The sequence below is a fragment of the Mastigoproctus giganteus genome, chromosome 12, assembly GCF_048544385.1.
Source record: "Mastigoproctus giganteus isolate SK-2022 chromosome 12, ASM4854438v1, whole genome shotgun sequence".
NCBI lineage: Eukaryota > Metazoa > Arthropoda > Arachnida > Uropygi > Thelyphonidae > Mastigoproctus > Mastigoproctus giganteus.
The window spans coordinates 43,399,605-43,426,997 of record NC_143586.1 but is presented as its reverse complement, the minus strand read 5'-3'; the positions used below and the strand labels follow the sequence as shown (position 1 = coordinate 43,426,997).

The 27,393-nt window shown below is 37.1% G+C and overlaps 1 protein-coding gene across 1 annotated transcript in view; it reads left to right on the top strand.

The window, feature by feature from the left end:
• The window catches only part of LOC150076975 (dynein regulatory complex protein 1), a 114,271-nt gene that overhangs the window by 65,042 nt on the left and 21,836 nt on the right, over positions 1–27,393 (top strand). The window contains exons 12-14 of the mRNA XM_090385746.1: positions 10,898–11,044; positions 20,777–20,880; positions 25,107–25,243. Coding sequence (XP_090241872.1) covers positions 10,898–11,044; positions 20,777–20,880; positions 25,107–25,243 — 388 coding nt within the window. The remainder of the gene's footprint in view (positions 1–10,897; positions 11,045–20,776; positions 20,881–25,106; positions 25,244–27,393) is intronic.

Genomic DNA, 27,393 nt, shown 5'->3' with positions numbered 1-27,393 from the left:
ATCAGTAGATGGTTATAATCAGTCCAAATGAAATAATTATTTACCATTATGCAATTTCCCTCCAGAGAATATGAATATTAGACAAAATTAGACCCATCCATACATGATAAGCTACTCATCTTACATTGGTGTGGATAATTTATCCTTAGATGCTTAGATTGGAACCAGACACTGTCCCTACTTAGAATCCCGGGGGCTCACATCTGGTGAGTATGGGCTTGGCACATCCAGGGTCCTGAGCTGGATATCATCATTCTTCTCTTTCTTGGTGATTCCCTTCTCTCTCTCAGGATAACCAGAGAATTTTTTTTTTTTTTTTTGCTGTTGCAGCATAAGCCTCAGGCATCCTTGCCCCATATAGCTAATAATAATAATAATAATAATAATAATAATAATATGGTTAGGTAATGTATGATTATCAAAATAGCTCATGGGTTAAGACCTTTTGTATTATAATTAAAAAGTATTTACCACATTTCACCACATGATGTTCAAGCTGTGGATAGCCATAAGGAGAGATTTGTATGGCATTAATTCTTAAGGAGAGATTTGTATGCATTAATTCTTAAGGGGAGATTTGTATGGCATTAATTCTTAAGGGAGAAATGGATTTTTCTATTCACATGAAGTTTGGTATATTCTAAATCCTGAAATTTTGAAAAGGATTAGGTCTGCTGCCAAAATTTAAGACAGTATTTCTGTAGGGAGAATTGGGAGTGGGCATAAAACGTTCCCAGTGACCAAAACAGTGTATGCTGAAGCATCTGAAATGTACTTTCATTTATATTCTGCAGGAAGGCTAGATTCTTTATGATATGTACACCACACCTTGACCACTGGTTACATTGGTTCACACCTGGGTGGTCACCTCCAGTATACTATGTGCAGTGTTACTCACTTTGCATATGGGGGTATACCCAAGGTTAATATCAACTTCCACATCTGTTGTTGTGGAAGTTGATACCTTAAATAAATTCAAGGAGGAACTGGACTAGAACTGTATACAGGTCTGGAGGCCTTATTTTAAGAAGGATGTAGAGCTGCTGGAATGAGTGCAGAGAAGGGCAACAAAATTAGTGAATGGAACAAAGGGTTGCTCTTACAAAGAAAGGCTTAAGTTTTGCAAATTACAGTGTCTGGAGATTAGGCACCTGTGGGTTGTTTGTTTGTTATTTGGTTTTTAGGAGCATTATCAACTAAGGCTACATATTGCTCTAGGGATATGCAGTGATCATTCTCTGACCTTTCCACATCCTCCGTATTTGGTGGTCACAGGCTCGAACCCTGGTCTAATCAAGAAGCGTGTGCTATGCACTTCTGCCCCTGCCCACCTGGCTACGGAGTCGCCGCACCTGTGGGTGATCTGATTGAGATGTATAAGGCATTGAATGGTTTGAGCATGCTCAATGCTGATGGGATTCTTCCTCTTGCTAATTGCCTGAGAGGGCATAAATTCAAATTGAGGAAAGACAGTTGTAGGATAGATGTGCAGAAGTTTGCCTTTAGCCAGCGGGTGGTTGATTACTGGAATAAACTTCCAGCTGTCGTTGTAGAAGTTGATAGCTTAAATAGATTCATGGCAGAACTAGACAAACATTTGGAGTAATTGGATGGGTGAAATGAGAAAGTTTTTTTTTTTGGCTGATGCCAAATAAGCTGCTTTCTTGCATCATATGCCTTTACTAATGATAATGTTAATGGACAAACGTTTAGAGGGAATGGATGTGTGAAATTTTTTTTTTTTTTTGGCTGATGCTACATAAGCTTGCTTTCTTGCATCACATTCCTTGATTACTACTACTACTAACAATTCCACTATCATGAAAGTGCAAGCAGGAGATTTGGTCACAAAATGAATGGACTTTGCCAAAATTTGGTTCACTCTGTTCACAAATGGGATCTGAATATCAGTTCCATCAGCATTTTAGACTCTCAGATATTAGCCTATCATACCCAAAAGAATTTGTGTGCCAGGCCTTAGGGACCATGTTTATGGTCTATGAGGCTTATTATATACATTCATTTGTCCAATTTTGTTGAAATTTTGGATGGCTTTAAAAATATTTATATAAAAAAATTCAATATATTTCTTGAAAATTCAACCACTTGAGGTTGATCTGTTATATGTAGATGAACATGGTAAAGACATTAGACATTTTTTGTGAAAGCACATAATAAAAAAAACACTCATCTGATGATATTTTGTTACTGTGCCAGAGTTCAACTAGGAAAACTTGTATTACACCATGTACTTCTAAAACAATATGGAGCTATTCACAAGCAGTTCTTGTAGATATAGCAGGTTATTGCTGTTCAGGACATATCAATTATAGAGCATTGGGATTTTTGTATTTTTTACATTTTTTTTCCTTATTAGTAACACCACAGCAGTTGTCTTGAGCCATGGATTTCATTGGCCTGATTAGTATCATCCCACCTCTTCTTCTCTCTCCCTCTCCTCGAATCTACATGTGTACTATTTTCATTCCTTTAGTTTTTTCTAGAATTATGGAAGTAAAGTATGCAGAACAGCTGGATTGCTGTGTAAAGAATAGATATTTCCATTAATCTGTTTATCCCTTGTGCATGTGTTATTTAAGTACATCTTTCTAGATACTTAAATTTTTAATTTATTTTATATTCATAAAATTAAGAAATATTAAAATTTCACATAAAAATGAACTGGTACTACATTCGTGATAAATTTGAATTATTATGCATAATTTTCATGTATTCTTTAAGTATATTAAATAATGAAGATACTTCACTGTGTTAAATATGAATTTAATACTATTTTTCCTGCAGTGAGTAACACACCCTGAGTGTCTGGGTTGTGTTACTAATGATAATTACTAACCACTAACCCTGGACTTTTTCTTAACATTGTCCTGTACCTGTAAGTAACTCCTCAGATCTACTATTCTTAATATCATTAGACCAATGTTTTTCTGCTCTTGGAGGCGCCTCTCTGTTGTCTTATACATGAGCATAGGGTTAAGCATTGAGCTGGCATCTGAGGGCTTGATGAGTGCTTCAAGTTCCCATAATCTCTTTTCAGAATACTGAATTGGCACAATCTCCTCATATTCTTTATAAAAAAAACATACAAATCCATCCCTTTTGGCTGTAATGTCCTACTACAGATAGCTTCACAAATGTGCAACAAGTAGTGTAAACTATAAAACTGATTTGTAAGAGAACTTCCAAGGACAGTTTTCCCCACATCCCAGCTAAAGCATTACTACAGCTCTGAACTTTTTGGTTTGCTGCTCTAGTCTGAAGCATGATTTTAGCTTAAGTGTAAATTAAAAATGAGGAATTTCTCAATTCATGTGTGAATGTAGATGCAAAATACTCATTCAGTTTGTCAGTTATCTGAGCAGCGTCATCAACAGTTGAACCATTAATATCAAGTGGACCAATTTGATTCATCCCCTTCTTTCTATAATTTATATAAGTAAAGAAGTCTTTGTTGTTTTCCTTTGCATCTTTTTTGCATCTTTCCAAAGATTTTTTGTAATCTGCCTTTGCTTGCCTAACCTCCTTTGTGACTTGATTATTGACTAGATTATATCTACTATAGACTTCTGTGGTGTCTGATAATTTATGTGCATCCCATGCATTTTTATTTTCTGCCATGAGTCTCATTAGTTCATCTGACATGCATTTAGGCCTAAACCTTGAAGAGTATTTCTCAGTTGGTATTAAAAGCCTAGTAGCTTCCATGGTTAATTCCTTGAATGCTTCCCATTTAGAATTTACCGTTGGTAACATAACCAGTTGGTCCTACTGTATAGAATTTAAAAGCTGTCTGAAACTATTGTAGTTACCTTTACAAAAGGCCGACCGGGCTAGCCGAGTGGGTAAAGTACCTGCCCGGCAACCCAAAGGTCACGGGTTTGATTCCCGCCTCGGGCTTGGATCAAAGTACTGCAAAAACCTTGGGAGGTGCAATATGGCCACAGAAGCCGATGCGCCAACAACTACCAAATCAAAAAAAATCAAAAAAAAACCTTTACAAAAGCAAAAAACACCTCCCTTTAGCCTTGATGGTAGTTACATCTTTAAGTAAATCCCACACCAGTACACTGTGATCACTCCTTCTAGTGGTTCCTTTATCTGCAGATTCTTAATGCTTGAATAATTACTGCTGATAATCAGATCAAGAGCATTAGTCCCTCTGGTTGCCTCTCAAACCCGCTGCTGTAGAAAACAGTCATCCAATAAATCCATAAAAGTCTGGCTAGTGTGCAAGTGACCAAAACACAAGTTCCAATCAATATCTGGATAGTTAAAATCTCCCATTATAAGACATTCTTATTTATTGGTCCACTCAATTTCTCTGTGCAGTTGTTTGTTGTACTCATTAGGCCTGTAACACACTTCTCATTTTTTCTTTTTTTAGTGCTACACTAAACACGTCACAGTAAACTGACTTAATATTGCACTGGCCATGTCAACTGGCTGTACTTCCTTGGATTTTATGTGTTTCTTAACTAATAGCATAACCCCTCCTCCCTCTCCTGTCTGTCCTTTCTATACACATTGTACTCCCCATATTCAAATTCTACATTCCTTATATCTGTGTGACATCATGTCTCTGATATTCCAACAATGTCCACATGTGATGACTTGACCAGCACTTCAAATTCTTCATTCTTCAATTACAAATTCTTCAAATCAAATCAAATTCTTTAATTGCAGCACTTCGTATAGTTTCATTCAGCACTTCCAACAGTAAATGAAAATAGGGTTGACACTAAAATTAAATCATTTTCAGTTTTCTGAAAATCACAATTCTGTTGCAGGACAGATTTGGCCCATATGTACAGTAAATTATATGCAACATCATTTGCATCTGAACACTGACTAATCGTCTTTTATATATTTTGCTTATCAGCTTTTATATATTCTGCTTATCATTTTTTATATAATCTGCCATTTCTTATTTCACTGCGTGAAATAAAAATACACACTGTTTTTCTAAGAGTCGGGCAATATAATGATGATATATTTCAAGGGGTGGGTGATATAATGATGATAATAATGTATATGATTGACAGTAATTGAAAATTAAGCTTGAATTTTTAACCAGGCTTTATATAATATACATACAACATGAAAGTTCTTAATTGTCATCTCCTGTATCTATCACTAACGTGTGATTCTGTTCTCTTGAAAATGTTTTCATAATGGCAGTGTGACTTTTTTTTTTATATTCTATCTGATATCTGTATATATAATAACCTGTAGTTCTTTAATTAACTTTCAACTTATATTTTTTGGTTAGTATGTTAGAAATTAGTATTTAGCACTGATGTTCGAAGTTAAGGGAGGATATATCATTCCTGGCCATTTAATTCTGGAATTTTCTGTAGGAATGCCAACGATATTTAGCACTGAAAGCTAATTTATTATGTATACATGTTGCCTTATCTGTAAATATCAATAAATCATCTGTTAATTGAATTCTTCCTGGTACTAAGTGCTAGCTAATTATGGATTAGCTTACTTATAATTCATATACTGACTAGTTAATTACATAAGTTTATGAGTTGTAGGCTAAAATTGAAGCAAAAAAGGGCCAACGTGATATTAAGAATTCATTTTTGTTCATCATTATGCTTTTTACATCTGTAAAAATCACAAAAAAAATTGTGATTTCATGTCTTTTAGTGGTATAATGTATGTAGTAAAAACGAGATGACAAGTTTTAATATATTAAGTTTTAAACAATTAAATTTCCTATACATATGCTTTTATTATTATTATTATTGCTCTTATATTATTTCTCCCTGACTAGGGGGTTCCAATGTGTGATGGATATTGCTGCTGATTACACAGGGTGGTTGTTATGTCTGGTGTTACTTTTGGTTGAGGAACTCTAACTATCCTACAGGTGTTCAGGATTGTGACTTTCTGGAGTTCCTTGTAGGTGTTCTCTGGGAGACCTATTGCTGCTAGGCTGTTATGTAGGGTCTTTGACACCATACTGGTGGTTGACATGATGATCAGGATGGTCGTTACTTGTTGCATATGCCACATATCATTGATTTCCTGGCTTAGGTTCGTGTATTTCCTGATTTTTTTCTCATGTGTTTTCTGGAGGTTGCCAGTAGCAGGCACCACTATCTCAATCACATAGGTGCCCTTTCTCTTCTTGTTGACAAGGGTTATGTCTTGTCTTTTGTGCTTTATTTCTTGTCCATTATTATGGCGCAGTCCCAGTACAACTTGTGGGTTGGGATTTCTAGTACTGCTTGGGGTTTGTACTTGTAATATAGTACACTTTCTTTGATCAATTGGCATTTCCTTCCTAGCTTCTGATGTGCATTATCCTGGCTACCTGGTCGTGTCTACGAGTGTACTCTGTCTGGGTGATCACCTTGCATTCTGCAGTGATGTGTTGGATTGTTTCTGAGGCCAAGGTGGGCATCATCGACATGTGTCATCTGACACTCCGAGCTCCTTGGTGATGTATTTTCTATAGTTTCTGGTGTTGATTACTTTGTCTTGGATGGCAAGCATAAATCCTTCAGTCTCTGGGAAGAGCATCCACTCTTGAGCCTTGCATTGGAAGCAGTTTTATCTATGTGGTCATATTTCTAGCTTCGTTTGTGCCATCTGGGTGGGAGGGACTCCTTGCTTTGGTTGAGTGTGGTATGCCCCCACTTGTCTATCTTTATGGCCTTGTAGAGTGCTGCTGTGTTTTTCTGGAAGAAATTCCTCAGGTTAGCTATCTCTGTTTTCTGTTGCTTGATGGGCTCTATTAGGCCACTTCCTCCCATTTTCCAAGCTATTGTCAGTCTCTCCACAGTTGACTTCAGGTGGTGTTGGTGGCTCTTGGTCATCATTGTTCTTGTCTTTCTCATGATATCCTCCAGCTCAATGTTAGTCCAATCTATAATCCTGAAAGAGTATGTTAGCACTGGGACCGCATAGGTGTTTATGGCTTTAACTGTGTTCCCTCCATTCAGCTTTGCTTTCAACAGACTTCTGAGTCTCTGGTAGTGTTTTTCAGTCAGACATCTTTGATTTCCTTGTGCTGTAACTGCTGAGCCTGCATCATTCCCAGGGAATTTTAAGTCTCTCCCTCTGTCATGACTTTGATATCTTTACCGGTCTGCAGTTCTTAGTTTTGGCTGACTAATTTCCCTTGATGCAGTCTGTGGATCTTGCATTTGTCTAGTCCAAATTTCATCCTGATATCATTGCTGAACTCTTTGGTGATCCGATTTAGTTGCAGGAGCTGTTTCTCGGTTGCAGCATAGAGCTCGATTTCATCCATGTACATCGGGTGGGTGAGGGTGTACAGGTTTTTCTTTCCTTCTTTGAGGTTATATACATGCTTTCTGCTGTTGAGCATGGTGGATAGCAGGTTGAGTGCTAGACAGAACCACAGGGCATCTCCTTGAAAGATTTATCTCCTGATGGAGATTGGTGTGGTTGTGATGTTCTTGACCTTTTTCATTTTATTATTATTATTATTATTATTCTAATTTATTACTATTATTATTATACTGATCTCGCAGCATGATGGGGCCACCTTAGCTTCCGACAAAGCAGGACTCGAGCCCATGTCCATTGGGCTGGTAGTCCAGTGTCGTAACCACTGGGCTATCATGTCCTTTTATTATTATTATTATTATTGTTGTTGTTGTTGCTGTTATATTATTTCTCCCTGATTGGGGGATTCCACTCCGTGACAGGTACTGCTGCCAAGTACACAGGGTGGTTGTAATGTCTGGTGTTACTGTTGATTGAGGAAATCTCTGACTATCCTACAGGTGTTCAGGATTGCGACTTTCTGGAGTTCCTTGTAGGTGTTCTCTGGGAGACATATTGCTGCTAGGCTGCTATGTAGAGTCTTTGGCACCATACTGGTGGTTGACACAATGATCGGGATGGTCGATACTTCCTGCATATGCCACATCTCCTCGACTTCATGTCTCAGATTCGTGTACTTCCTAATTTTTTCCTCATGGGTTTTCTGGACATTGCTAGTGTTGGGCACTGCTATGTCAATCATGTAGGTAGCCTTTTCCATCTTGTCCACAAGGGTTATATCCATTCTGTTGTACGGGATGGTCTTATCCGTTATTATGGCGCAGTCCCAGTACAGCTTGTGAGTTTGGGTCTCTAGTACTGCCCGGGGTTCGTATTTGTAGTATGGTACACTTTGGTCAGCTGGTATTTCCTCGCTAGCTTCTGATGTATTATCCTGGCTATAATCGTATCTACAAGCGTACTCAGTCTGAGTGATCACCTTGCATTCCCCTGTGATGTGTTGGATCGTTTCTGAGACCAGTTGGCATCGTCGACATGTGTCATCTGACATTCTGGGCTCCTTTGCAATGTATTTTCTATAGTTTCTGGTGTTGATTACCTGGTTTTTAATGGCCGGCATGAATCCTGCAGTCTCAGGGAAGAGCATCCCACTTGCGAGACATGCATTGGAAGCAATGTTATCAATGTGATCTTGTTGGAGGTCAAATTATAGTATCTGCCATGGAGTGTCTTCTTTGCCCATCTTTCTAGCTTTGTTTCTTGTGCTGTCTGGGCAGAAGGGGGCTCCGTGCTTAGGTTGAGTGGGGGTATACCGCTTATCTAACTTCCCTATGGCCTGGTGGAGTGGTGCTGTGTTGTTCTCGAATAATCTTTCAGGTTAACTATCGCTGTTTTCTGTTGCTCAATCAGGTCTAACAGGCCCCTTGCTTCCTCTTTCCAAGCTATTGTTAGTCTGTCCACTGCTGACATCTGGTGGTGTTGGTGGCTCTTGGTCATCATTGTTCTCATTTTTCGCATGATATTCTCTAGCTCGGTGTTAGTCCAATCTATGACCCCAAAGGAGTATGTTAGTACTGGAGCTGCAAAGGTGTTTATGGCTTTAACTGTGTTCCCTCCATTCAATTTTGCTTTCAGCAGGCTTCTGCCGACCGGGCTAGCTGGGTGGGTAAAGTGCCTGCCTGGCAACACAAAGGTCGCAGGTTCGATTCCCGCCTCAGGCTTGGATCAAAGTACTGCAAAAAACCTTGGGAGTTGCATTATGGCCACAGAAGCCTATGCACCAAGAACTACAAAAAAAAAAAAAAAAAAAAGCAGGCTTCTGAGTCTCTAATGATATTTTTCGGTCAGGCACTACTTGATTTCCATGTGCTCTAACTGCTGAGCCTGCATCATCCCTAGGTGTTTGTAGGTCTCTCCTTCTGTCATAGCTTTGATCTCTTTACCAGTCAGCAGCTGGTAGTTTTGGCCGACTAATTTTCCCTGGTGCAGTGTCTGAGTCTTGCATTTTCTAGACCAATTCCATTCTGATGTCCTTGCTGAATTCTTTGGTAATCCGGAGTAGTTGCTGGAGTTGATTCTCGGTTGCTGTGTAGAGCTTGATGTCATCCATGTACATCAGGTGGGTGATTGTGTACAGGTTCTTCCTTCCTTCTTTGAGATTATATCCATACTTGCTTCCGTTAAGCATGGTGGATAGCGGGTTGAGTGCTAGACAGAACCACAGTGGGCTCAGAGTTTATCCCCTAGAGATTACACTTATGATGGGGATTGGTCTGTTTGTGATGTTCTCGACCTTAATGGTGGTACTCAATTTCGACATTCTTACTCCTAGGAAGTTTGTCACTATCAGATTGACCTTGTAGATCTTCAGGGTCTCTATTAGCCAGCTATGAGATATGGAGTCAAAGGCCTTGCAGTAATTGATGTAGGCCGTGTATAGGTTGCAGTGCTTCTTGTAGCCTTGATCCATAACTGTGGCAGTTATGGTTAATTGTTCCTCCGCTTGCATCCTTTCTGCTGTTCGGCCATTATTATTATTATTGCTCTTATATTATCTCTCCCTGATTGGGAGATTACACTCCATGATGGGTACTGCTACCAAGTACACAGGGTGCTTGTAATGTCTGGTGTTACTGTTGGTCGAGGAACTCTCTGGCTATCCTACAGATGTTCAGGATTGCGACTTTCTGGACTTCCTTTTAGATGTTCTCTGGAAGACCTTTTACTGCTAGGCTGCTAGGTAGGGTCTTTGGCACCATACCGGTGGTGCACACAATGATCGGGATGGTCGTAACCTCTTGCATATGCCACATCTCCTTGACCTTATGTCTCAGGTTCGTGTACTTCCTAATTTTTTTCTCATGGGTTTTCTGGACATTGCTAGTGTTGGGCATCTCTATGTCAATCAGCTAGGTAGCCTTTTCCATCTTGTCCACAAGGGTTATGTCCAGCCTGTTGTGTCAGGGATTGTCTTATCCACTGTTATGGCATGGTCCTAGTACAGCTTGTGAGTTGGGTCTCTAGTACTGCCTGGGGTTCGTACTAATAGTATGGTACACTTTCTTTGGTCAACTGGCATTTCCTCACTAGATTCTGCTGTATTATCCTGTCTACTTGGTTGTGTATATAAGTGTACTCAGTCTGGGTGATCACCTTGCACCCCGCGGTGATATGTTGGATCGTTTCTGTGGCCAGATGGTATCGTCGACATGTGTCATCTGATATTCCTGGCTCCCTTGTGATGTATTTTCTATAGTTTCTTATGTTGATTAACTGGTTTGAGATGGCCAGCCTGAATCCTTCTGTCTCAGGGAAGATCGACAACATTGCTTCCATGCATTGGAAGCAATGTTATTGATGTGATCTTGATGGAGGTCATTGTAGTGTCTGCCATGGAGTGTCTTCTTTGCCCATCTTTCTAGCTTCGTTTCTTGTGCTGTCTGGGCGGGAGGGGGCGCCTCGCTTAGGTTGAGTGGGGTATACTACTTATCTATCTTCCTTATGGCCTGGTGGAATGGTGCTGTGTTTTTCTCAAAGTAATCCTTCATTATCATTATTATTATTATTATTTTATTATTTTTTTAAAATTTTATTATTATTTTTTTTTCAGCCAATTCCATGTAGTAGGTGCAGAGAAATATAATTCTGTTTGGAAGCTAAAGGAAAATGAAGTTAAAGAGATGGTACAGAAAATAATGGATATGGATAAAATGATTTTTGAAGAAATTTTAAATCACCTTTGGGAACCTGCAAGTCTGTATGTTGAAAATGTTCAGTCTTTAAATGAATGTATACTATGTGTCGATGCCTTTGTTGATTTACATTAGCATTAGCATTAGTAGAGGCTTATGATGCAAGAAAGCAAGCTTATGCAGCATCAGCCAAAAAAAAAAAAAAAAAACCAAACTCCCATTTCAACCCTCTGTTCGTTCGAAATACCTGTCCAGCTGAACCTTAAATTTATTTATGCTATCAACTTCCACAACAAGGGATGGAAGTCTGTTCCACCAACCAACTACCCGCTGGCTGAAGGCAAATTTCTGCACATCTATCCTACATCTATCTTTCCTCAATTTGAATTTATGCCCTCTCAGGTGATTATTCTGAGCAAGAGGAAGAATCCCATCGGCATTGAGCATGCTCAAACCATTCAAGGCTTTATACAACTCTATCAGATCACCTCGCCGGTGCCTAGTCTCCAGACACTGTAATTTGCAAAACTTAAGCCTTTCTTTGAAAGAGCAACCCTTTGTTTCATTCACTAATCTTGTTGCCCTTCTCTGTACTCGTTCCAGCAGCTCTACATCCTTCATGAAATGAGGCCTCCAGACCTGTATACAGTACTCAAGGTGTGTCCTGACCATTGCCTTATACAAGGGAATAATCACCTCTTTATCCCTGCTAGAAAAATTCCTGTATATCATTCACAAGACACCATGAGCTACTCTTGCAGAGTAGCTCATGGTGTCTTGTGAATGCTCAGAAAACTTCTGCACTGCACTGCTCAGAAAACTTCATATCTGCCTGCACAATTACCTCCAGGTCCTTTTCATTCTCTACCACTGTCAGTGTAGTACCACAGGGTTGATACATTGCTCTGGGGTTACTGTTTCCCATGTGCAGTACTTTACATTTGTCAATGTTAAACTTCATTTGCCACCTCTCAGGCCATCTGCTCAACCTTTCCAGATCCTATTGCAGCAGCATAGCGTCAGTAGTGTCCTTAACTACCCTGCCAACCTTTGTATCGTCTGCAAACTTGGACATTAAGCTTGATATACCATCATCAATATCATTTATAATTACAGAAAACAACACTGGACCCAACACTGAACCCTGAGGGACTCCACTAATAACATTAGTCCACGATGAGCAGTGTCCATTGATTACCAATCTCTGTTTTCTCCCCTTCAACCACCCATTTATCCATAGCACAATTTGCCTCCAATGCCACACTGCTCCAATTTGTGCAGCAGTCTTCCATGTGCAACAGTATCAAAAGCCTTTCTAAGATTCAAATATATAATATCAAAGTTATTCCCTGCATCCAGTTCTGTTGTGACTGCATCATAGTATCCAATCAAATTGATGAGGCAAGACTTTCCCTTAACAAAACCATGCTGTGTCCAAGCTATAACTGAAGTCTTGTCTAGATGATCCTGCAGTGCTTCTTTAACCAGTGCCTCCATTAATTTTCCTGGAACTGAAGTTAAACTCACACGTCTATAATTACTTGTGTCAGCCTTTGATCCTCCTTTGTGAATTGGGGTCACATTTGCACATCTCCTGTCTATGGATACCTCCCCTGAGTCCAAAGAAGCTCTCACAATTATGGCTAAGGGTTTTCTTACTTCCTTTGCTGCCTCCTTTAATATAACTGGATAGATCCCATCCACCCCAGGTGCCTTTTTTATGTTTCTCCTCCACTTTCCTCTCAGTTATTACAAAATTATCTAGCTCACTGCTAGAGTTTACTTTACCTCTGGCATTCCCCTTCCTGATTAACTCCTCATGTGTGAATGTAGATGCAAAATACTCATTTAGTTTGTTAGCCATCTGAACAGGATCATCAACTGTTGAACCATCAATATTCAGTGGACCAACCTGATTCATCCCCTTCCTTCTAGAGTTCACATAAGTGAGAACTCTTTGCTGTTTTTCTTTGCATTCTTTGTCAAGGATTTCTCATATGCCTTTGCCTGCCTAATCTCCTCTGTGACTTGGTTACAGACCAGCTTATATCTATCATAGACTTCCATGTCACCCATTAATTTATATGTATCCCATGCATTTTTCTTCTCTGCCATATGTCTCATTAGTTCATCTGACATCCATTTAGGCCTAAACCTTGAACAATATTTCTTAGTTGGTATGTAAAGCCTAGTAGCTTCCAAGATAAGTTCTTTGAATGCTTCCCATTTTGAATTTGCCGTTGGTAACATAATCAGTTGGTCCCACTGTATAGAATTTAAATACTGTCTCAGACCATTGTAGTTGCCTTTATGAAAGCAAAAATTCTTCCCTTTATCCCTGATGGTAGTTACCTCTTTGAGTAAATCCCACTTCAGCACACTGTGATCATTGCCACCTAGTGGTTCCTTTATCTCCAGATTCTTAATGCATAAAGAATCGCTACTGATAATCAGATCAAGAGTATTACTCCCTCTAATTGCCTCCCTAACATGCTGATGTAGAAACCAATCATCCAATAAATCCACAAAAGCCTTGCTGGTATGTGAGTGACCAACCCACAAATTCCAATCAATATCTGGGAAATTAAAATCCCCCATTATAAGACTCTCTGATTTACTGGCCCACTCTATTTCCCTATACAGTTTCTTATTATACTCCTCAGAGTCATTAGGCCTATAGCACACTCCTACTCTCAATTTTGATCTCCCAATGCTTATGTCATACCAAACTGACTCGACACTGCACTATCCAGCGATGCTGACAGGCTTCACTTCCTTTGATTTTATGTGTTTCTTAACTAATAGCATAACCCCTCCTCCCTTCCTATCCCATCTATCCTTTCTGTACACATTGTACTCCCCAAATTGCAGTTCTGCATTCCTTATATCTGTGTTACACCATGTCTCTGATATCCCAACAATATCTGTCTTTGATGTTTTGAGCAATACCTCATATTCATCAAATTTATTTACCAAATTCCTAGCATTGGTGTACATGCAAGTATACATGCACCTGTTCCTATTCTTACCTACATATCACTGTTGAACAAAAGCCGAGAATTAGGGTTGAATTTGAAAGTGTCTGCAATTCTGCCCAGACACGATAGGAGGGAGTATATGATGAGAGCCTTGTCGATCAATTCGGCCCTGGAAAGATTGTGCAAGGCTCAAGGGGTAGAATTTTTTTCAGCCTGGACTGTACTTGTTAACAGGAGAGATTGCTTCTACAGGGATGGGATACACTTAAATAGAAAGGGTGCAAGAATATTTGCTGATGCTATCGAGGCAGTGTTAGGTGGGTCGGAAAACTGCTAGCTTGGGGGGAGACAAAGACCAATAGATTGACAGTAGCCACTGGCAGAGGTGAAAGAGATTTTTGCACTGCTTCTATTAGAATGAGCAGAAGCCTGAAAAACAAGATGCATGGTATTTCAGAGACTGCTGGGAGCCATTGCGGTACAAGTAAACACATGGGTTGTGTTAGGGTAGCTAAGAATAGAAACAGGTGCAGGTATACTTGCGTGTACACCAATGCTAGGAGTTTAGTAAATAAATTTGATGAATTTGAGGTATTGCTCAAAACATCAAAGGCAGATATTGTTGGGATATCAGAGACGTGGTGTCACACAGATATAAGGGATGCAGAAATGCAATTTGGGGAGTACAACGTCTACAGAAAGGATAGACAGGATAGGAAGGGGGGAGGGGTTATGCTATTAGTTAAGAAACACATAAAAACCAAGGAAGTGAAGCCAGTCGACATCGCTGGACAGTGCAGTGTTGAGTCAGTTTGGTGTGACATAAGCATTGGGAGATCAAAATTGAGAGTAGGAGTGTGCTATAGGCCTAATGACTCTGATGAGTATAATAAGGAACTGTACAGGGAAATAGAGTGGGCCAGTAAATCAGAGAGTCTTATAATGGGAGATTTTAATTTCCCAGATATTGACTGGAATTTGGGGGCTGGTTACTCACACACTAGCAGGGCTTTTGTGGATTTATTGGATGATTGTTTTCTACATCAGCATGTTCGGGAGGCAACTAGAGGGAGTAATACTCTTGATTTGATTATCAGCAGTGATTCTTCATGCATTAAGAATCTGCAGATAAATGAACCACTAGGTGGCAGTGATCACAGTGTGCTGAAGTGGGATTTACTGAAAGAGGTAACTACCATTAGGGGTAAAGGGAAGGGTTATTGCTTCCGTAAAGGCGACTACGATGGACTGAGACAGTATTTAAATTCTATACAGTGGGACCAACTGATGATGTTACCAACAGCAAATTCAAAATGGGAAGCATTCAAAGAACTTATCTTGGAAGCTTCTAGGCTTTACATACCAACTAAGAAATATTGTTCAAGGTTTAGGCCAAAATGGATGTCAGATGAACTAATGAGGCATATGGCAGAGAAGAAAAATGCATGGGATACTTACAAATTAACACATGACACAGAAGCCTATGATAGATACAAGTTGATATGCAACCAAGTTACAAAGGAGGTTAGGCAGGCGAAGGCAGATTACGAGAAATCCTTGGCAAGGGATGCAAAGAAAAACAGCAAAGAGTTCTTTACTTATGTAAACTCTAGAAGGAAGGGGATGAATCAGATTGGTCCACTTGATATTGATGGGTCAACTGTTGATGATCCTGCTCAGGTAGCTAACAAACTAAATGAATATTTTGCATCGACATTCACACATGAGGAGTTATTCAGCAAGGGGAATGCCAGAGGTGTATTCAACTCTAGCAGTAAGCTACAGAATCTTGAAATAACTGGGAGTAAAGTGGAGGAGAAACTGTTGAAGATAAACACAAGAAAGGCACCCAGGGTGGATGGGATCTATCCAGTTATATTAAAGGAGGCAGCAAAGGAAGTAAGCAAACCCTTAGCCATAATTATGAGAGTTTCCTTGGACTCAGACTGGAAATGTGCAAATGTGACCCCAATTCACAAAGGAGGATCAAAGGCTGACACAAGTAATTATAGACCTGTGAGCTTAACTTCTGTTCCAGGAAAATTAATGGAGGCACTGGTTAAAGAAGCACTGCAGGATCATTTAGGCAAGACTTCAGTTATAGCTCAAACACAGCATGGTTTTGTTAAGGGGAAGTCTTGCCTGACCAACTTGATTGGATACTATGATGCAGTCACAAAAGAACTGGATGCAGGGAATAACTTTGATATTATATACTTGGATCTTAGAAAGGCTTTTGATACTGTTGCACATGGAAGACTGCTACACAAATTGGAGCAGTGTGACATTGGAGGCAAATTGCTGCTATGGATAAAGGGGTGGTTGAGGGGGAGAAGACAAGAGAGTGGTAATCAATGGACACTGCTCATCGTGGACTAATGTTATTAGTGGAGTCCCTCAGGGCTCAGTGTTGGGTCCATTATTGTTTTCTGTATTTATAATTGATATTGATGATGGTATATCAAGCTTAATGTCCAAGTTTGCAGATGATACAAAGGTTGGCAGGGTTGTCAAGGACACTACTGACACTATGCTGCTGCAACAGGATCTGGAAAGGTTGAGCAGATGGGCTGAGAGGTGGCAAATGAAGTTTAACATTGACAAATGCAAAGTACTACACATGGGAAAAAGCAACCCCAGAGCAACGTATCAACTCTGTGGTACTACACTGACAGTGGTAGAGAATGAAAGGGACTTGGGGGTGATTGTGCAGGCAGATATGAAGTTCTCTGAGCAGTGCAGACGGGCTGCAAGAGTAGCTCATGGAGTATTGTCAATGATATACAGGAATGTTTCCAGCAGGGATAAGGAGGTGATTATTCCATTGTATAAGGCAATGGTCAGGCCACACCTAGAGTACTGTATACAGGTCTGGAGGCCTCATTTCAAGAAGGATGCTTGTTTTAGAGCTGCTGGAACGAGTACAGAGAAGGGCAACAAGATTAGTGAATAGAACAAAGGGTTGCTCTTACGAAGAAAGGCTTACGTTTTGCAAATTACAGTGTCTGGAGACTAGGCACCAGCGAGGTGATCTGATAGAGGTGTATAAAGCCTTGAATGGTTTAAGCATGCTCAATGCTGATGGGATTCTTCCTCTAGCTCAGAAAAATCACCTGAGAGGGCATAAATTCAAATTGAGGAAAGACAGATGTAGGATAGACGTGCGGAAATTTGCCTTTAGCCAGCGGGTGGTTGGTTGGTGGAACAGACTGCCATCCCTTGTGGTGGAGGTTGATAGCCTAAATAAGTTTAAGGCTCAGCTGGACAGGTATTTTGAACGAACAGAGGGGTGAAGTGGAAGTGGGTTTTTTTTTTTTTTTTTTTTTTTGGCTGATGCTGCATAAGCTTGCTTTCTTGCATCAAATGCCTCTACTAATGCTAATGGTAATGCTAACACAACCCATGTGTTTACTTGTACCGCAATGACTCCCAGCAGTCTCTGATATACCCTGCATCTTGTTTTCCAGGCTGCTGGTCATTCCAATAGAAGCAGTGCAAGAATCACTTTCACCTCTACCAGTGGCTACTGTTAATCTATTTATCCTTGTATCCCCCCAAGCTAGCAGTTTTCCAACCCACCTAACACTGCCTCAATAGCATCAGCAAATATTCTTGCACCCTTTCATTTAAGTGTATCCCATCCCTGTAGAAGCAGTCTCTCCTGTTAACATTATCTTTATTACACATCAGTGATCCCCTAAATATTGATTGCTTGTTTAAGTGTTTACTTTTATATGGTTATTTAAAGCAGAGCAATGTTTTATTGTTTTGCTATAGTTGTTTTATGTACTGAGACTCGGAAACATTTGCAGATGCATAAGTCATTTAACTATTATAATACTTGGTTATAGTGACTGCAGAAATAATGAAAACTTAGCATTTAACTCATACTTAAGTTAAAAAATAACAATAAAAATTGTATAGTTTACCTTAATGAGTTGACAGTTTCAAAATTGCATACTTCTCTTATAATGCCTGACTTTCTAGTGAAATGACAAACAATAATCATTTTCAACAAGCAATTTATAATAGGATATTTATTACTAAAGGGCATGGATTTTTTTTACCTATTGTTGATTTTGTGTAATCATACAGTAGTCTGCCTTGTTAGCTGATCAATAATGATAACTTGTTTTGACAGATTCCCTGATGTTGTTAATAAGTCAGTTTGCTTTGAGTTCTTTCCTCACTGTACACTGAAGCTATTGAGATGTCACTAAATTTGGTTAATTCAACAATTTCATGAAATCACTTCTCAAGATAGTTCTACTAATTTGCCTTAAACATTCATTATAATTTTCTTCATGTGATTATGTAGCTGCTTCCCTGGCATGGTTTATTCAATAAGAATTTCAGGGTGGTGTTACACTTCCAAACTAAATATTACCTTGATAGAAACAAAGAATATAATATTGAAGAGCATTCTTCTATATGCAGGTTACATGAAACTGAATGTTTTAAAATAAAGTACCACTCTGCATGATGTATGAAGCTGAATTTATTGCATGGTGAGTACCACTTCTGAAATCAATACAAGAAAGGCCAAATAAAAGAGAATGTTGATGGAGATTAATTAATAAAATAAATGAAATAAAATACCATCCAAAAAAAATGATGGGCTTTAATTTTAGGGAAGGAAATTATGACAGCTTTTGATAGAGATTGACCAATTTTGGATTGTCTTGAAAGCTTATTTTGTATTTGATTTCAGACCAACATCAGAAGAGTCAGTACCAGTGGATATCTGGTTGGCTGTTGTTTTCTTGAATTTGCTGTGATTATGGTCAGTAGGGGGAATTTGGCAGTCTGTCCTGTTCTCTTTTTCTCCTTCCCTCATCACTTCCTCCTATATCTAGAATTCCTTCTGCTTGCACTAAGAGATTGCAGTGATTTCCTACTGCAATCAGGTGGAATTCTAAATAGACTGTCTCAGTCTATCTAGAATTGAGATAGATTTTCCATGACAGCAACAGCTTACCAGACATCCAGTGGCACCAGCCCTTCCACTGTTGGTTCAAGAAGGTCTCAGTGAATGCAAAACAAGCTTCTAAAATCAAGCCACAATCAACCAATCAATCTCTGTCTGTTTCCTCTCACAGCCAGGAAATTGAACCTGGAAACTTCCTTGGCATACAACTTTCCATGAAGTCCAGAAAACAGAGAACAATCAAATGATTTCAAATAAGCCTCTGCTGTCACATCAGTTTGCTCACATAAGGTGTTTTGTTCTTTGCCCTCGTCTCCTAGGTTTAAAGCCTCTTCATATCTGCTGTTGAAGGCCATGGTATAGTGCTATAATGTATGGTTATTTGATCCCTTCCTCCCCAGGCACCTCCATAGCCAGGTGGGCAGGAGCGGCAGTGCAAAGCACACGCTTCTTGATTAGACTGGGGTTCGAGCCCGTGACCACCAAATACGGAGGTGCAGAAAGGTCAGGGAATGACCACTGCATATCCCCAGAGCAATATGGCCTTAGTTGCTAGTGCTCCTAAAAACCAAACAACAACAACTTTCCTCCCCAGCCTTATCTGTCTGCCAGTCTTTTGTGGGTTTATTTATTTATTTGAATATAATCTTAATAGAGGCCAACACTTTATATGCTTTACAAAATTCACCAACAGTTTCTCTTTGTTTGATGCAGGAAAGTAAAGAACTTAAAATTAAGAACTAAAAACATACTCTCCTCAATGAAGGTGCACCATTACATGGTGGATGGATATATTCTTCTAAAAATGATCAAAACACTAAAAATAAAAATAAAAAAATCAGAAGCTTGAATAAAGCACTTTCTGATTCCTGTCCTTATGCTGACTATACCTAAATAATTGTAGAGGTTAATTTAAATTACATAATGAATGTTGGATAATTGCTTATTTTTATAGACATCATTATTTAATTCTGTGACTAAAAGAGATTCATTCTAATTTCTGTATTTTTGAAAAATTGATCAGTAATTGGATTTTTACTTTTGTCTAAGCCATGAAATAACTAGTGATTCAAAAAAGCTTAATTTTAAATCTGAATGTGTGATCAATATGATATCTAATCTATTAATTTCTGGATTATATTTTGTGAGTTGAAAGCTCCTTCTATAACAAGTTGTTTTTAATACTGTTTTTATGGTAATAAGTTTGCATTCCTGAGGTGGTCTCCATTCCAAATTTAGATTATGTATTCCTGATATAAATAGTGTCACAGTATTCTTGACAAGATATTCTGTAAACCAATGTTCCTCACCCTTTAGTAGACTGTGGAATACCGGAGCATATTTGTGCATGGTTTTTTACATTAGTTAAAAAATGATAAGAAAATGAACTAAGATTTCACTCATATTTACACAGACAATACTTGTAAATGAATTGTGTAAAGATTTATTCTTCAGCATGGAATCCAAGTTACGAGTACTCATGGAACACCAGTCGAGAAACACTGCTATAAATGATATTATTTACATCTTTGATGCCTAAGTCTTGTTAAAACTTATATACCTGTTGAACATAGCATATAAAATGAGAGCTTATTATAAAATGAGAAAGTTTATAAAGACTTAGACATCAAAGGTGTAAATAAAATCTATAACATGTAGCTTAGTGTTCTTGACATATCTTTTTCTTGCTGCATTTCACTGTAACAAAATTTCATTATGGCAAATATACTTTGTTTGCCCTTATGAATTCATTATACTGATATTTCACTGTAGTTACTTGATATTGAAAGTCCTATATATTTGATTATACATGGTTATATTTATATTTTTATGCACATTTGAATAAAGCTTGCAACGTCTTTTATAACTGATTTTATTTCCAACTTTTTTAGTGCTCCATTTGGTGAACCAGATGAAGAGAGCTTTGATTCTACAACAAGAAGAGAATCTTCTGCAATGCAATTAGTTCAGCATGCATTTGAATCATTAACGCCTGGTAAAGCACATACCATGTTAATTTATTTTGTAGTTTTGACTTACAGGGCAACTTATATAAGGAAATAATAATAAAATAAGATGTAAGTCTCTGTGTAAGAAGTGGAACTTCTTTAATTTAGAATCAGTGATATTCTGTGGATAAAGTGTCCTATTTTATTTATATTTCCAAAGTTTTCATTTTATTGCATTTTGTTTTGTTTTTGCATTTGACTAAATGAATAAGATGTAGACATTGCTAATCAAAACAAAGCAGTCAAAAATTCTTGCTTGCCATCCAGTCTACCTTAAAGATGCTCACTTCTGATATAGCAAAGCAGAATTTTATTAGAATTTTATTTTTTTTCTGTTATACTTCATTTATACTTCTTAATTTTTGCTATATATTTTTAATTTACTTTTCATTTTTTCTTCTTTTCCTTATTACTTTCCAATTTGCATTTTTAAATACCATTTTCTTACAGAACTTGTGGACAGAAAGTTGGTTACAGCCAGCAGCTGATTGGTAGTTACAAAGGGATCAGGAAATGTTTTGAGGATCCTCGATTTTTTTTTTAACTATAGATATTCTTCACTGATTGCAGAGATTTTGGACAAAACAAACTAGTCAAACATAATTTAAACATGATTTCTCTTAACAAAACAAAATTGTATATTCTTCAAAATTTAATTTCTATCTAAATGTCTCTGTATTTCATTGTTATCATTACCTCTATAATGTTCCCTACCACTGATGTCAGAGTGACTGGTTCGTAGTTATCCATTTCACTTATAACTGCCTGCATGAATTGCCTACACACTGGTACTTATTCAATCCGAAGGAATTTCTCCCAAGTTGAGTGATGCCCTCATACTTTACTTAATAGTTTAATGGACTCTTATTGCCTCACTTAAAATTACTGGGTATTTGCTGTCAACTCTGGGAACCTTATTTGCTTTTAGATTGGAAAGTTTTTCAAATAAACAGTCTTCTGTAATTTCAGTATCACTGATTTCATGCTTACACAGTCTCTTCTTACTGTGAAGGGCCTTCCATCTGTAAAAATTGATGCAAAGTGCCTGCTCAGTTCATCAGCAACATCAGGTCCATTATCTAAGCCTTTTCCACACCCGTTATGCAAGAATCCAGTCCAATTTGTTTTCTTCTTTGTGTTCATATATATGAAAAACTTCTTGTCTTTTTTCTTTGCTATCTTAGCCAGTGATTTATTTTATCATAGTCAGTCTTTGCCAGCTGCACCTTTCCTGTGTTACCATTACAGATCAGCTTGTAGCTGTTATAAGCTGCAGTACTTTTCATAACTTTGTAACTTTCTCATTTAGTCTTTTTCTGCTGCATTAGCCTGGCCAGCTCTCTATTCATTCACATTCATCCTGCTCATGCTGTAATTTCTTAATGATATATATGCTTTCACAGCTTCTGTGACCATTTTTTTAAATATATTTCATTATTCTGAAGTATTCACACTTTATAGAGGCCATGTACCATCTTAAACTGCCATAGTCCCCTTTTCTGATATTAAAACTCATGTATTTAATTGCTGCATTTCCTTTATCTTCTAACTTAGAACTGTGTGATCACTTCCTGCTAATGGTATCTATACTGTTATTCGCATAATTTTATCTGGTTGGTAGGTGATGATCAATCTAGAATATTCTTGCCCCTAGTATGTTCTCTAATATGAAGATACAAATGATAATAATATAGTTTATTTAAAAATTTTTCCCCCTAGTGAGTTCCCCTCTCACTTACTCCAATCAGTAAGGAGAAAATTGAAATCATCTATGATAAGACATTCACACCTTCTTGCCCATTTCATCTCATTTAGAGACTGTCATCACACGCATCACAGATTTCTGGTCTGTACCCTACCATTTCTACTATCTTTGCTTCAACTACCTTACACAGATTCTGTGCTGGCATATTAAGTTCAGAACCTGGGAAATATTTTATTGTGCTCAGACTGCTGCTTTTGATAAGAAGTGTGATTCCCCCCCACTTCTTTCCATGTTACCTATTCTACCTAAATATGTTATACATACCATAATGAAATTCATTATACCCTCTTTCTGGGTGATGCCATGTTTCTGCTAGCTGTCCTCACTAAAAATTCAGATTCACTCATTTTATTGGCAACACTCCTGATGTTACTATAAACAGTTAAGGCTAAGTGTTCTTGTGTAGCTTGCTGCTCTGACACACACACCCCTTGAAGTTTTTTAAGTTTATTTCCCTAACATTAACTTCCCATTCATTTGAAACATTACTATACCGGTGTTGGTGTGCAGCCACAAACAAAATCTCTTGTGTGCAAGCATTACTTAGGCCAATATGAGAAAAATGCACATCTTAACTCCTGGCCCCACAACTAACAGTTCCCCCAAACCTTTAAGTCCTCAATGATGTTGACAAAACTCTTGTGGCACTTTTGTTCAAATGTATTTGATCTTTACAAAATAAATTCTTTCTGCCTAATAGGGTAGGCCATGCTGTTAAAATTTCTCTCCAAATGCCTTCCTTTAAGATTCCTTCCTTACAGATTCCTTTAAGGCTTGAGTTAATCCACAAGGATTCCAGCATATAGTACATTTCAGTATATGTATCTGTAATTTTTCCTTCTTATTGTGCCTGAACAGAACTGCAGACATATACATTATGAATATTGTTTATTTTGCAATAAATCCTGTGTTACAGCAATATTTTTCAACTTTTTTGGTGCTGTGGATCACCTACCTTATGAAACCTTATGCTCTTTGTGCATATAGACTAGAATAGAATAGAATTCTGTATATTTTAACTCTGAAGTAATAAACAGCATAAATAATGGAGTCAGTGCATGAAGAAGTAATGCAGGACTTTTTACGTTTGACTTCAGTTAATCACAGAAAAGAAAAGTAAAAAAAAAAAAAAAAAAATCAGTTAATTTTAAACAAAAAATTGAATGCTCTTGAAATGTAACATGCTGCATACATTACCTAACTTGTAATAGAAGAATTTTATCAGATGTTTAGACATTACTTAATAAGAAGAAAAAGATGTCATATTTTCAGCATTATGTTCAGCAGTATTATTGGTCTGTGAAAAGCTTTACAATTTCACAGCCTTTTTTCCCCTCCCATCCACCAAAAAAATTGGCATAAATGAAAGTATCTTTTTGCATTAATGGACAAGAAAAATGCAGATTGGTACCAAATCTTCAACATATATTCTGTTGGCCTCTGAGAAGGTTCTAAGTTTGATTCTGATTTTGTAGCATTCCCTCCCCAGTTCCTCCACAGAAATATTATATAAAAATATAGAAATATTACTGTAAATTTGGAAAAGGAGCTGTGATCCATTTCAAAATTTAAATGCTTACTTAGAATATTTTAGGAATCTTTTTAGCAAATTTTCAGATTAATGGGTTGACTTATTTTGTTATAAATCATGAATTATTATTATTTGCTAATGTGCCTGAAATGTAATGCACTGTGTACATTAACTAACTTGTTTATAATTTGTCTTAATGCAAATATTTGATCCTCACATCGTATGTTTGAACTTAAATCTGGCTGATTACATTCAGCAATATATCTGGTCCTCTTCTCTTAAATTATTTGCATAAATTTTACCTAGTACTATAAGAGTAAAAATTCCTTTATAGTTCTTTTGAAAGCTTTATTTCCCCTTTTATATATTGATGAAATTATTGGAAAATGCCACTGTATAATCCAGCTCTATATGAAAAAACAGAAAGCAACATGATGAAACTTTCTCCTTGCCCTTGGATTGAAATTTTAAGAAACCAAAACTTTATTATATTTTATTTGAACTATACATCATATTTTATCATATTTGTTATTCAGAGTACCTCTAAGCAACACTGAAAAGTAAAACTTTTTTGGTATTTATTTTTCATTTACTTTTCCCTTTGGACTTGATCAGCTTCAAACTTTATTTGCAAAAATTGTCTTTGCATTTTTCCTAGGTAGAACATTCTAGATATCAGAAGGTTTATGAGGAAAGTTCAGAAAAGTTTCTTCATAACAATGAATTTAGTATTTTACATCTGAAATACATACATATAAATTATTTTAATATTTTGTTTATCAATCACAGTATCTTCTTGTAGCATGATAGATACATAGACAAAAGTCATATTATACAGCGTTTTTTCATTTTGTATGTAGAATTGACTGCTATGATAACTGCATTATGTAAGTTTGTAATATAGTTGTTTTTCTCAGAAGACATTGCCCCTTCACCTGAACCATCGGCTGCAACAAGTTTTAGCATAGAAGATATGGCTGGTGTAGCCTTAGAAGTACAAGTAATGAAACCATCTGAACTGAGAAAACTTTTGGAATTTGTCAGTGATGAAATGGTAGGAGAATTTTTGTTTTAAAATGTTGCTTATTGATAATAATTACAATTTTTTAAAAGTATGTCTAGCTAGAGGTCTTGAATTTTTAGTATTTTAGGCAAGATATCTTGAAATAGACATGAGTTTTTTTTTTTTTTGTTTTTTTTGAGCCAATCATATTACCTGCATAAAATTGACAGTTAAAAGAAGGTATCACTTTTTTTAATATCTGTTTTGTCAGTATTGTCGTCTCATAAGAGAATGGGTAGACACCAGAAAATGCAAATTTGTAAGACGTAGCAACTTTACAAGATTGTTGTAGCTAAGTGGTGTTTAGTTTGCAATTGAAAAATAAAGGCAGGCGAGGTGAATATTTCCATTTTTTATTGCTGTTCTAGTCTTTAATAAAGATAAGTGTCATTTTAACAAGGCCTTAGTTCTCTCACTCAATACCAATTCATCTTTTAGTGCAGGGGAAGGCAACCTTCAGCCCGCAAGCGTGTGTAATCCGACCTGCGGTCATTTTCAAACTATGTATAATAAATGACCTGCTGAAGGATATATATCATGAAATTACGTTTATTGTAATTTTTATTTATTAAATTGTTTTTAACATTTTGATTGCACCGCGTCTAATGAGTCATTTGAATTTATACCATATATCCGACTTGAGTAAGCTATACTTGCTTATATTTTGTGCCATATATCTGATTCGAGTAAGCAAGCAACTTGAGTAAGCAAGCTTCTGGCAACACTAGTAAGCAGGCATAGACTTGCATGCAGTCAGTAGTGGTTCCTGAACTTTTGGCTCTGCAGAATGTCATTGCAGTGCAGGTGTATCATGCATTTCAACTGCAAATGTCAGTGAATAATCGATGGATAAAAGTAAGTAATTTGGAAAGGATTTACCATTTTATTTTTATGAAGGTATTTATTGAAACCTATTACAATGTGTTATAATTGTCAGGGTAAGTTAAATTTTTTTTTTTTGCTAGTGCAGCAAAAGCCTCGGGCTTCCTTGTACCCTATGGCTAATGATGATAATGATAATAATTTTTGCAATTTTATCTTGAATTTATATTTCATTTTTCTTATTAATAAAATCAATTATGTGTACGAGCTTCTTTAAATATTACAATAAATAACATAAAACTGCTTATGACAATTTTTTCATCATACATCATTTTAATGATCCTAAAAATTGTGGAAAGCTAAAAAAAAATTTAGCCAGTGTGTACGTCATAGACATTTTATTTGGCCCACCATTTAAAAAGATTTCCTACCCCTGTTTTAGTGAATTGCACTAGTTTAAATACTTTTCTTTTGGGAAGTGTTATTTATTTGAAAGTAGTGCAGTAGCAGGCAACTAATTGAAAAGATAAATTAGCTCTGAGAAAGGGGAACTAAATCATGTTAAAAAGACAGATTTTTCTATTTTATAACTTCAAATTTCACTTAATCGTCTGCTGGTTTTATCATTCAAAAGTAGTTCTCTCTCATTGGTTAGCATAAAAACATTATTCATGTACTTGTAAAATAAATAAACAAATAAAGAGAAGAAATATTTTTCCCATGTCACTTTTTCTTCTGCACTTTTAACTCTGTTTGAAAGCTGGCTTTTATATGCAAATGTTTTTTGTCAGATGATAGAGCAATTGGTCACATTTTCCTTGTGCTCATTTACTGTTAAATCACTGAATCTATGTACAGTCTACAGTCAATATGCTAAAATTTTTGGAATGTTGAGAAATAACAATATTCCAAAATCTTCATCACTCAAAAAATTCATAAATGATGCATTTTTAGATAAAAGCGAACATACGTTTTTGGGTTGAACCTCAACACAAGCAAAAAACAAATAAAAATGTGTACTGTACTTAGCTTTAAACAAAATATTATAAAATTGTTGATGCTAGTAGCCCAAAGTTTTTTTAATCATTGTGTTTCCAGAATCAAGCAGTTCATTTCATGTGCCTTTACTTTTATGTCACTTGTATATTGACCGCTTATGGCATATTGGGTGCTGTGTCATGATGCTTATATGTGTTACAGCACAGCACTCAGACTACTGTTGAATGCTTATGCAGTCAATGCAGCAGATGTGTTAACTTACTTTTTAGAGCAGAAGATTAGTAAAATTGTTCTCTTTAGAATTAGTATTAAGTGTATCA